The 13579-nt window shown below is 41.1% G+C and overlaps 1 protein-coding gene across 1 annotated transcript; it reads left to right on the forward strand.

Moving 5' to 3' along the window:
• Nucleotides 1–9180: 9180 nt before the first annotated feature.
• Nucleotides 9181–13260, forward strand: LOC141025503 (wall-associated receptor kinase 5-like). The gene is made up of 3 exons (XM_073500874.1): nucleotides 9181–10206; nucleotides 10354–10435; nucleotides 10548–13260. Exons 1-3 carry the CDS (start codon nucleotides 9205–9207, stop codon nucleotides 11765–11767), a joined length of 2304 nt encoding a protein of 767 aa, XP_073356975.1. The 5' UTR covers nucleotides 9181–9204; the 3' UTR covers nucleotides 11768–13260.
• The last annotated feature ends 319 nt before the right edge of the window (nucleotides 13261–13579 follow it).

Here is a 13579-nt window from a genome sequence, read left to right on the forward strand (position 1 = left end):
TTCTGACAATTCTAGCTTTGTAGATAGTAACACTACTATCAGCGTTCGTCTTCCTCTTGAAGATCCATTTAATCTCAATGGCTCGCCGATCATTGGGCAAGTCAATCAAAGTCCATACTTTGTTCTCATATATGGATCTTATCTCAGATTTCATGGCCTCAAGCCATTTTGCGGAATCTGGGCTCACCATCGCTTCTTCATAGTTCGTAGGTTCGTCATGGTCTAGTAACATAACTTCCAGAACAGGATTACCGTACCACTCTGGTGCGGATCTTACTCTGGTTTACCTACGAGGTTTGGTAGTAACTTGATCTGAAGTTAGATGATCATCATCATTAACTTCCTCACTAATTGGTGTAGGAGTCACAGGAACAGATTTCTGTGATGAACTACTTTCCAATAAGGGAGCAGGTACAGTTACCTCATCAAGTTCTACTTTCCTCCCACTTACTTCTTTCGAGAGAAACTCCTTCTCTGGAAAGGATCCATACTAAGCAACGATTGTCTTGCCTTCGGATCTGTGATAGAAGGTGTACCCAACTGTCTCCTTTGGGTATCCTATGAAGACACATTTCTCCGATTTGGGTTTGAGCTTATCAGGATGAAACCTTTTCACATAAGCATCGCAACCCCAAACTTTAAGAAACGACAACTTTGGTTTCTTGCCAAACCACAGTTCATAAGGCGTCGTCTCAACGGATTTTGATGGTGCCCTATTTAACGTGAATGCAGCCGTCTCTAAAGCATAACCCCAAAACGATAGCGGTAAATCAGTAAGAGACATCATAGATCGCACCATATCTAGTAAAGTGCGATTACGACGTTCGGACACACCATTACGCTGTGGTGTTCCGGGTGGCGTGAGTTGCGAAACTATTCCGCATTGTTTCAAATGTAGACCAAACTCGTAACTCAAATATTCTCCTCCACGATCAGATCGTAGGAATTTTATTTTCTTGTTACGATGATTTTCAACTTCACTCTGAAATTCTTTGAACTTTTCAAATGTTTCAGACTTATGTTTCATTAAGTAGATATACCCATATCTGCTCAAATCATCTGTGAAGGTGAGAAAATAACGATATCCGCCACGAGCCTCAACATTCATCGGACCACATACATCTGTATGTATGATTTCCAACAAATCTGTTGCTCTCTCCATAGTTCCGGAGAACGGTGTTTTAGTCATCTTGCCCATGAGGCACGGTTCGCAAGTACCAAGTGATTCATAATCAAGTGGTTCCAAAAGTCCATCAGTATGGAGTTTCTTCATGCGCTTTACACCGATATGACCTAAACGGCAGTGCCACAAATAAGTTGCACTATCATTATCAACTCTGCATCTTTTGGTTTCAATATTATTAATATGTGTATCATTACGATCGAGATCCAACAAACCATTTTCGTTGGTGTGTATGACCATAGAAGGTTTTTTATTCATGTAAACAGAACAACAATTGTTCTCTAACTTAAATGAATAACCGTATTGCAATAAACATGATCAAATAATATTCATGCTCAACGCAAACACCAAATAACACTTATTTAGTTTCAACACTAATCCCGAAAGTACAGGGAGTGTGCGATGATGATCATATCAATCTTGGAACTACTTCCAACAAACATCGTCACCTCGCCTTTTACTAGTCTCTGTTTATTCTGCAACTCCCGTTTCGAGTTACTACTCTTAGCAACTGAACCAGTATCAAATACCGAGGGGTTGCTATAAACACTAGTAACGTACACATCAATAACATGTATATCCAATATACCTTTGTTCACTTTGCCATCCTTCTTATCCATCAAATAGTTGGGGTAGTTCCGCTTCCAGTTGACCAGTCCCTTTGCAGTAGAAGCACTTAGTCTCAGGCTTAGGTACAGACTTGGGCTTCTTCACTTGAGTAGCAACTTGCTTGCCGTTCTTTTTGAAGTTCCCCTTCCTCCCTTTGCCCTTTTCTTGAAACTAGTGGTCTCGTCAACCATCAACACTTGAAGTGGTCTCGTCAACCATCAACACTTGATGTTTTTCTTGATTTCTACCTTCGTCGATTTCAGCATCACAAAGAGCTCGGGAATTACTTTCGTCATCCCTTGCATATTATAGTTCATCACGAAGTTCTACTAACTTGGTGATGGTGACTAGAGAATTCTGTCAATCACTATTTTATCTGGAAGATTAACTCCCACTTGATTCAAGCGATTGTAGTACCCAGACAATCTGAGCACATGCTCACTAGTTGAGCGATTCTCCTCCATCTTTTAGCTATAGAACTTGTTGGAGACTTCATATCTCTCAACTCGGGTATTTGTTTGAAATATTAACTTCAACTCCTGGAACATCTTATATGGTCCATGACGTTCAAAACGTCTTTGAAGTCCCGATTCTAAGCCGTTAAGCATGGTGCACTAAACTATCAAGTAGTCATCATATTGAGCTAGCCAAACGTTCATAACGTCTGCATCTGCTCCTGCAATAGGTCTGTCACCTAGCGGTGCATCAAGGACATAATTTTTTCTGTGCAGCAATGAGGATAATCCTCAGATCACGGATCCAATCCGCATCTTTGCTACTAACATCTTTCAACATAATTTTTCTCTAGGAACATATCAAAAATAAACACAGGGAAGCAACAACGCGAGCTATTGATCTACAACATAATTTGCAAAATACTATCAGGACTAAGTTCATGATAAATTCAAGTTCAATTAATCACATTACTTAAGAACTCCCACTTAGATAGACATCCCTCTAATCATCTAAGTGATTACGTGATCCAAAGCAACTAAACCATGTCCGATTAACACGTGAGATGGAGTAGTTTCAATGGTGAACATCACTATGTTGATCATATCTACTATATGATTCACACTCGACCTTTCGGTCTCTGTGTTCCGAGGCCATATCTGTATATGCTAGGCTCGTCAAGTTTAACCTGAGTATTCCGCGTGTGCAACTGTTTTGCACCCGTTGTATTTGAACGTAGAGCCTATCACACCCGATTAACACGTGGTGTCTCAGCACGAAGAACTTTTGCAACGGTGCATACTCAGGGAGAACACTTTTATCTTGAAATTTTTAGTGAGAGATCATCTTATAATGCTACCGTCAATCAAAGCAAGATAAGATGCATAAAGGATTAACATCACATGCAATCAATATAAGTGATATGATATGGCCATCATCATCTTGTGCTTGTGATCTCCATCTCCGAAGCACCGTGCTTGTGATCTCCATCTCCGAAGCACCGTCATGATCACCATCGTCACCGGCTCGACACCTTGATCTCCATCGTAGTATCGTTGTCGTCTCACCAACTTATTGCTTTTACGACTATCGCTACCGCTTAGTGATAAAGTAAAACTATTACATGGCGATTGCATCTCATACAATAAAGCGACAACCATATGGCTCCTGCCAGTTGCCGATAACTCGGTTACAAAACATGATCATCTCATACAACACATTATATCACATCATGTCTTGACCATATCACATCACAACATGCCCTGCAAAAACAAGTTAGACGTCCTCTACTTTGTTGTTGCATGTTTTACGTGGCTGCTACGGGCTTAGCAAGAACCGTTCTTACCTACGCATCAAAACCACAACGATAGTTTGTCAAGTTGGTGCTGTTTTAACCTTCGCAAGGACCGGGCGTAGCCACACTCGGTTCAACTAAAGTGAGAGAGACAGACACCCGCCGGTCACCTTTAAGCAACGAGTGCTCGCAACGGTGAAACCAGTCTCGCGTAAGCGTACGCGTAATGTTGGTCCGGGCCGCTTCATCTCACAATACCGCTGAACCAAAGTATGACATGCTGGTAAGCAGTATGACTTATATCGCCCACAACTCACTTGTGTTCTACTCGTGCTAGCATCAACGCATAAAACCAGGCTCGGATGCCACTGCTGGGGAACGTAGTAATTTCAAAAAATTTCCTACGCACACGCAAGATCATGGTGATGCATAGCAACGAGAGGGGAGAGTGTTGTCCACGTACCCTCGTAGACCGACAGCGGAAGCGTTATCACAACGCGGTTGATGTAGTCGTACGTCTTCACGATCCGACCGATCAAGTACCGAACGTACGGCACCTCCGAGTTCTACACACGTTCAGCTCGATGACGTCCCTCGAACTCCGATCCAGCCGAGTGTTGAGGGAGAGTTTCGTCAGCACGACGGCGTGGTGACGATGATGATGTTCCACCGACGCAGGTTTTCGCCTAAGCTCCGCAACGGTATTATCGAGGTGTAATATGGTGGAGGGGGGCACCGCACACGGCTAAGAGATCTCAAGGATCAATTGTTGTGTCTCTGGGGTGCCCCCCTGCCCCCGTATATAAAGGAGCAAGGGAGGAGGAGGCCGGCCCTAGGAGGGGGCGCACCAAGTGTGGAGTCCTACTAGGACTCCCTAGTCCTAGTAGGATTCCACCTCCCATAAGGAATAGGAAAAGAGGAAGGGAAAAAGAGAAGAAGGAAGGGGGCGCCCCTCTTCCCTAGTCCAATTCGGACCAGACCAAGGGGAGGGGTGCGGCCACCCTTGAGGCCCTTTTCCTTCTTTCCCGTATGGCCCAATAAGGCCCAATACGTATTCCCGTAACTCTCCGGTACTCCGAAAAATACCTGAATCACTCGGAACCTTTCCGAAGTCCGAATATAGTCGTCCAATATATCGATCTTTACGTCTCGATCATTTCGAGACTCCTCGTCATGTCCCCGATCTCATTTGGAACTCCGAACTCCTTCGGTACATCAACATAAATAAACTCATAATAAAACTGTCATCGTAACTTTAAGCGTGCGGACCCTACGGGTTCGAGAACTATGTAGACATGACCGAGACACGTCTCCGGTCAATAACCAATAGCGGGACCTGGATGCCCATATTGGCTCCCACATATTCTACGAAGATCTTTATCGGTCAGACCGCATAACAACATACGTTGTTCCCTTTGTCACCGGTATGTTACTTGCCCGAGATTTGATCGTCGGTATCTCGATACCTAGTTCAATCTCGTTACCGGCAAGTCTCTTTACTCATTCCGTAACACATCATCCAGCAACTAACTCATTAGTCACAGTGCTTGCAAGGCTTATAGTGATGTGCATTACCGAGTGGGCCCAGAGATACCTCTCCGACAATTGGAGTGACAAATCCTAATCTCGAAATACGCCAACCCAACAAGTACCTTTGGAGACACCTGTAGAGCACCTTTATAATCACCCATTTACGTTGTGACGTTTGGTAGCACACAAAGTGTTCCTCCGGTAAACGGGAGTTGCATAATCTCATAGTCATAGGAACATGTATAAGTCATGAAGAAAGCAATAGCAACATACTAAACGATCGGGTGCTAAGCTAACGGAATGGGTCAAGTCAATCACGTCATTCTCCTAATGAGGTGATCCCGTTAATCAAATGACAACTCATGTCTATGGCTAGGAAACATAACCATCTTTGATTAACGAGCTAGTCAAGTAGAGGCATACTAGTGACACTCTGTTTGTCTATGTATTCACACATGTATTATGTTTCCGGTTAATACAATTCTAGCATGAATAATAAACATTTATCATGATATAAGGAAATATATAATACTTTATTATTGCCTCTAGGGCATATTTCCTTCATAACCACCCCGACAACTTGCTTTGTGGTGCCAACTTGTTTCTTTTTCTCTTCTTCAAATACAAAGCATTAAAAAAAGCATCCAGTCTTCGTACATTTTTCTCTCTATTTGGCCATTTTCTATGATTTTTCCTCTTTTTTCTTTTTATTATACTTAATTCACAAACTTTCTTTAAATTCCTGATTTTTTTAAAAAATTCAGTGAAATTTTTCCAATTTCATGATCTTTTTATTTCAAAATTTGTGATCTTCTTTTCAAATTCGTGATTTTTTTATCAAAATCAACGAACTTTTTTCAATTTCGTGAACTCTTTTTAAAACTCTGGTGAACTTTTTTAAAATGATCAACTTTTACTGAAATCATGAACTTTTTTCAATTTTGTGAACTTTTTTCAAAATTGATGAACTTTATTATAATTCGATGAACTTTTTAAAATTTGATGAACCTTTTCCAAAATCGATGAACTTTTTTCAAATTTGATAAGCTTATTTTCAAAATTGATGAACCATTTTTTAAAACGATGAAATTTTTATCAAAATAGATGAACTTCTTGAAATTTGATAAACTTTTTTTCAACAGCAGTTGGCGTACAACATGTTTTTTTCTTCTGAAATTTATGAACTTTTTTCAAAACTAATGAACTCTTTTTCAAATTCAATTATCTATTTAAAAAAGTTGATGAACTCTTTTCAAATTCGGTGAACTTTTTTTCAAATCGATGAACTTATTTCAAAATTGATGAACTTCTTTTCAAAATTGATGTACTTCTTTTAAATTGATGATTTTTAAACAAATTTGATGAACTTTTTGTTCAAAATCATTAATCTTTTTTTCCAATTTGATGAACTATTTTCAATTTTGATGATTATTTTTCAAATTCATGATTTGTTTTTGAAATTTCATGAACTTTATCCTAATTTTGTGAACTTTTCTCATATTCACGATTTTTTTTCTATTTGTACGAAGCTTTTCAAATTTATGAACTTTCTTCAAATTCATGTTTTTTTATATTGTGCATTCATTTTTCATTTTGTTTAATTTTCATCATAAAATAATACACATAATAGCCTGGGTATATAATAGGTGTTATTTGTCCTCAAAATGGAAATCTAAGGGAGTTCAGCCTAGCGGCTGGGTTCTAAGGTTTGGGTACAGGCTGGGTATATAACTCTACAAAGAGGAATATTGCGGAAGAACATCCTTGGAATATTGTCACTTATGTCGTATACGTCTTGGTCATATATTCTACAAACATAATTGATTTTCTTATTAATTCTGGAATTTTAAACTTTAGTGGGAGGATTGTGGCACTTGAGAAACGTATATAATGAGTATTTTAACTTGCTCACCTTCTCTTAAGTTGGAAGGAAATAAGAAGTTTAATATCATTTTTTCTGAGATACTTATGGTATTTCTTTGGACACTTTCAGTGGAGGTCAGATTATTTATTTTATCTCATTCATCGTTGACTCTTGACAACACTTGATATGGTTATATTTATCTTTCAAATAAAAGTCTTGTACCGAAGTGGAAAATCAGTTGATTAAAATATTTCAAAGTTTTAACAAATTGATATGGTTATATTTTGACTTGTGCACCTTTTCTTAAGTTGGAAGGAAATGCAGATCACATGGTTTTCTAGAGGAAGCAAAGCGGTCATCTACAAATATAAGTGTAAACTATTTTGCATTGCTATTATATATTAATGTTTTTTTTGTTTTTTGCAATGATAAAGTCACATTGATGGTGAAAACTTCGTTATCTTGTAATTTTCATATGAAAGGCATGTTTGAAGCTTTCGATTTTTTGGAAGTGGAAATACATAGGGAGTGTTGTGATACATTTTTTTATGGAAAATTGCAAACCTTTTAAAATACCTTGATATAGGGGAATCATACTCAGTGAGGAATTATGTTTGAACTTCCGAGGAAAAAGGGGATAATAAATGGTATTGGAATGTGTATGTATCTTCATTGTACTAGCAACCTTAGCTATCAGAATTTGTTGCAGCATTCAAGCAATGGAGTGAAAGATGTGTGGCTAAGGGAATCTCACGCATCATATAAGGCCTCCTTTGGCTTGGAGGAATTTTGTAGGAATTTCAAGGATTTTTATAGGAAAAATTCCTATAGAGCCTTTTGGTTTGTAGGAATGGAATCCTATTCCTATGGAGGAAATCTTCCTGTCCTCCACATTTCATAGGAAAATAAACATTAGCCTAGACTCAATGGAAAAAATCCTATGATGTGAAACAAAGGATATCTCCTTTCCTATTCCCACTCATAGGATGTGAGATGCATGTCATCTCATTTCCTATGACCTTTCTATTCCTATGATTTTCCTACCCTGTGAACCAAAGAAGGCCTAAGATTGTGGAATGTGAATCACGACCTGTCATCTATTCCGGAGTTTTTGCTTAAAAGTAAACACATTGAGGAAGTTACCATTCTATACACGAGGTGTGGAATGATTAAACTCAGGTGCATATTTGATTTATTTGTATAATAGTACTAATATGGTGCAGATCCACTTACTAGAGCCAGGAATACTTTTCAAAGCATGTTTACACATGGAACTTCATATATTGATTACTATGTTTCAGCCAAGTGAGAGATGTTGGATATTTATGCGGCTTTCAACATTTATTCGACATGGTTATTATTTATTTAACTCAATGTTGAATTATTCATATTATTAATGTTTGTGACGGAGAATAATTGATGCAATTTCCCCAGGACTTCACAAGTGGAAGAGCCAGGTTTGTTTCGCATGCTGTTGACCCACACGATTAAGATTCGAGGTTGATGTCACAGATTCAGTCTAATCATGGCACACACAACTCATACATGTGTGCTAGGGACTAGTTTATTTAGACTCAAAAAACTGGAATGTTTTATCATGATTGATAACATTGCCCATGAGAGACACGGATTTTTCCAAAAATAGGTGCAATAATAAAACAACTGAAATAGAGTCTATAAATAAGTCCCTATACTCTAGCCTCAATATGCATTATGAGCAACATCAAGGAAAAGACAGAGAAATAAGAGGGTAGACTGCATAGCCCATAATTCCCAACGAGGCAGTCTTAGTGAGGGAGAAAAGAGGCTATGAACCCGGAAAAAAAAAGGAAAATAGGGTGCTGAATTTTGAGGATGGCAACATACACAAAAGAATTTCGAGAATGGGACTAAATCCTGGTCTCAGGAGCCCCGAGTCAAACGATTGATTATTACTAATCTGCGTTGATGTAACTAAAGCGAAGGAACCACAACAATGACAAAACGTCCGGCGTCATCGACTGCCATTTGGCAAGGCTGGACGCCTGTTTGCTAACTTATCCTCCCAGAGGAAGATTAGTAGACGAGGTTATGAGGCAAACTCAGCGATTAACTTTGACTGGAGTATAGTAACAGGCAGATATATTTTCGTTCACTTTCACGTGCCGGCGCCTTGACATTTTTAAGTGATAGTAGCACGTAGTACTATGTACATATAGCAAAATTAAGTGAAATCAGCTAACTCTAGCAACAAGGAAATTAGACAACCCATCTCCGTGCCGCCCGTACGTGATGGTAACCAGCAGTGTATCCATTGCGGCAGCGGCGCTGGTGCTGCTGATCTCGGCAAAAGCCGTCGCCGCAGGGGATCCGCCGATGATGATCGGGCTGCCGGGCTGCGACACCAGCTGTGGCGACGTGAGTGTGCCGTACCCGTTCGGCATGGGGCCGAGCAGGTGCTACAGGCCAGGGTTCAAGCTCACCTGCGACAATGACGGAAGCAAGCCCCCGCGGCTGCTCCTCGGCGACGGCAGCGCTGGCACATTCGAGGTCGACCGCATCTCCCTGGACAACAGCTGGATGCGCGTCGTCAGCCATGGACTGCAAGCCATCAACATGAGTGGTCGCTCCGGTCGGTGGAGCCTCGGTGAGACCGCCGGCGGGGTGATGTACTTCCTGCGTCCGAGGTCCAACGAGTTCATACTGACGGGCTGCAACGTGCAGGCGATGTTGCTGCGAAAGGGTAACCTCGTCAGCGGCTGCGCCTCTTTCTGCCCTCCTCTCTCTGATCGTCGATTTGCCGGATATGTTCCGGGGCATGGCCCCAACTCTACCTGCTCCAACATCGGTTGCTGCCAGTCGTCCATCATCGGTAACAGCATGCCCTACGGCGTGTCCTACGATGTCTACGTCAATGGGCTCAAGGGCATCCAGCGCAATGACACGAAGCGCTATACAACGGTGAAGAACGTACTGCTCATCGCCAAGGTGGGCTGGTTAAAGGAGAACAACCTGAAAGTGGTTATGAAATTTACCTACAAGAATAGTAGTAACTGGCGGCGGAAGGCTGATCAGCTCAGGGTCCCTGTGGTCCTCCAGTGGGCCGTGGCGCACGACGTCCCAGTGTATAATTTTTCGCGCAAATGCCCCTATGACGTAAAGCGGAGCATCTGCAAGAGCACCAACAGCAAATGCAAGGATGACAAGTATTGTAAGGACAGGGGAGCCTATTCCTGCCAGTGCAAGAAGGGCTACCAAGGCAACCCTTACCTCACCGGCGGATGCCAAGGTAACGTAATTTGCACGTGGCTGTTTTGTAAACTTGATTTTTATTTTTTCTTAACGTGGTCTTAAAGTAGACATGATAAATTAGATTGTGTATATGCAGATATCAAAGAGTGCGAGCAGAAAGAAAAATATGACTGCTATGGCGACTGTGAGGAATTGCCGGGGTCGTTTCGTTGCCGGTGCCCGGCAGGAACACATGGCAACTATACCCTACCTGGTGGCTGCGTCCACAAAGGTATGATGATCACCAGCCTCACAAATACTACTAGTGCGTGGAAACGGTTAAATATACATTATTGAGCAAATAATAATAGTAAATATATATATGTGTAATGTTTAATTTCCAGGTAACTTGCGTTTAATCATTGGTCTCTCGGTTGCAAGTGGACCATGCATTTTACTGTTGGTTCTTGGTGCACTCCTAATAACCCGTGCTCTTAAGCAACGCAAGGCTGATGCATTGAGATGGAAGTTCTTTAGTCAGAACCGTGGGCAACTATTGAAGCAGTTGGTATCTCACAGGGCAGATATCGGAGAGAGGATGATCATTTCATTAGAAGAGCTAGTGAAGGCTACCAACAATTTTGATCAAACTCGCAGGCTCGGTGAAGGAGGGCATGGCACCGTCTACAAGGGGATCTTGTCGGACCTGCATGTTGTGGCCATCAAGAAATCAAATATTGTTGTCAAGAGAGAAATCGACGAGTTCATAAATGAGGTTGCCATACTCTCACAAATCAACCATAGAAATATTGTGAGGCTCCGTGGGTGTTGCCTCGAGACAGAAGTCCCTTTATTGGCTTATGAGTTCATTTCCAATGGAACACTCAGTGATCATCTTCACAGGCCAGAACCAGGATCGCTTCCTTGGAAAGATAGGTTGAGGATCACAAGTGAAATAAGCAAAGCTCTCGCTTACCTTCACTCTGCTGTTTCAGTCCCAGTAATACATAGAGATATCAAGCCTTCCAACATACTTCTTGACGATGCATTGACAGCAAAAGTTTCAGACTTTGGAGCTTCAAGATACATTCAAGTGGATCAAGCAGGAACAACAACTGCAGTGCAAGGAACTATAGGGTACTTAGACCCTATGTATTATTATAATGGGCGCCTCACAGAAAGTAGTGATGTTTATAGCTTTGGAGTCCTTCTTGTTGAATTGCTTACTAGGAGGAAGCCATCTTTGTATAGATCCACCGAAGGCGATGGACTTGTCACGCAATTTGTGGCACTACTTGCAGAAGGTAATCTGCCCAAAATATTAGATCCGCAAGTTGTAGAGGAGGGGGGTAGCGAAGTGAACGAAGTTGCTACTCTAGCTGTGGCGTGTGTGAAACTAGGAGCAGAGGAGCGGCCAACCATGAGGCAAGTGGAGATGGAACTTGAAGCTCTCCAAGCAACCAAGGAGATTGTCTTGGCTGATTTGGTAGAAGAAATAGATGAGGTGTATGTAGCAACGGGCTATCCCTCGACCAGCCAACAAGCAAAGAAAAAACAAAAAGAAACAAGCAGGTGTTATAGCCAAGAAGAAGAATTCCTGTTGTCCGCGACATTCCCTCGATAGTTTTGCTTGCTTGTAAGTGGCTTTTTAGCTAAGGTACATTATTTCTGTTATTGAGAATCAGTATGTATTATTGTATGAACATGTGTGGTGAACATATCTCTGTTGTGCTAATTTTGCATGTTGTCGTGCACTCATCATTCTTGATGATCATCTAACTCCCCACTCCCCATGTTGTTTGGTTCAATGGGGCATTTTTTGGAGCACCCAAAGATCATGGTGGGCTTGGTATCCATGTAGATGAAAGTATTGTCTTCTTTCCTAGTGGCTTTTCAAGCTTATAAACAAGGATCGTATGTACAACCCCCCTAAACACATCAACGGACCAGATCTATTCATACCCTTTTATAACAAAGGGCAGGATGGTCTGTCAAGAAAATACCCACGAAGATCTGTCACGTTTTTGAGTCCGCCTTGGGCCAGCCCATTAGTGTTATGTACTGTAGCACGGTTCGACGCCCATTAGTGTTATGTACTGATCCCGAGCAGAGGTGAACTTGCTAATACCACCAGAACAAAGACGATTTGGTGATATATTTGCAGAGTTTACTTTGAACTAGAATGGACGTACTGTAGGAGTTTTATTTTGGAAATACTGTAACATAACAAAATTGGTACTGTACAAGCTGGCCGGACACTGGTATTGTAGCTAAAGAGTTTTTTCTCTCCCTATAATAATAAAGCACGGATTGATTTTATCGGGTTCACCGTCACAATACGCTTCTTCCCGTGAATTTACGCTTTCAGTTTAAATTTAAAACGTATACGCGAGGTGGTACTAATAAAATTTGATGCGCCGCACGCTAGCCTCGCTAAAAACCTGTCACGAAACCTGGGCCAGCCCAGATCCAAGCGGGGATCGAACACAAGACTTCACACAAGAAACCACCCTGAAAGGACCAGCCGATCATGAGTTGTGTTAACTGAGCTAGGCACAAAGGATTTTTTTCTCCTGTTGCAACACACGGGCATTTTTGCTAGTATAGCTAAAAAGAACTAATGTGTTTTCTCCTCTTTTGGAATATTTTTTAAATGAAACGTTTTCCAAAATTTGAACTTCTTTGGGACATGATTTTTTTTTTCAAATTTGTGCACCATTTTTTTATGAAAATATTTTGATATTTTGATTTGTTTTAAATTTGAAGAACATTTTTTTAAGATTGTAAACATTTTACTGAAACTACAATTTTTTTTGAAAATGCAAAACTGGGCCAAAACCCAATTTTTTTGACATGGTGCCTTGAATTGGTCATACGAGGCCATGAAAAATGGGGCTATTTCAAGGAAAATACAAAACGTATCGAAAACCAAAACAACTTGTCATGGTGCCTTGGATTGGTCATATGAGGCCATGAAAAAAATTAGGGCCATTTCAAGGATGTCGAAAAACAACGTGCTCTCAGACGGACCCTTCTGGGCAACCTGAACACACTCCATTGAACATGATGTTTTTGTAGATATCCTTGAAATTACCCCAACTTTTGCTACTAGATGAATATGCTAATGGTAGGCATCCATGGCAGGTTTGAACGACTTTCGACACTGTATGTAAGTTGCAACATGTCTAGCCATTTATCGACTGAGAAAACATTAGAAAATGAAAAACTTGTCAAAAACCCAAGCAACTTGGGTTGGTGCCTGGAATTGGTTATACAAGGCCATGGAAAAAAATATTGGGGGCATCGATGCCTACCATGGGTATGCCACCTGCTGGCAAAAGTTCGATTACGCCTCCGTATATCACCCTCAGACAAACGGTTAGGTCGAAAGAGCTAACGGCCTGATAATGAGCGGCATCAAACCTAGACTAGTGCG

This window comes from Aegilops tauschii, chromosome 6 (assembly GCF_002575655.3).
Source record: "Aegilops tauschii subsp. strangulata cultivar AL8/78 chromosome 6, Aet v6.0, whole genome shotgun sequence".
Classification (NCBI taxonomy): Eukaryota; Viridiplantae; Streptophyta; class Magnoliopsida; order Poales; family Poaceae; genus Aegilops; species Aegilops tauschii.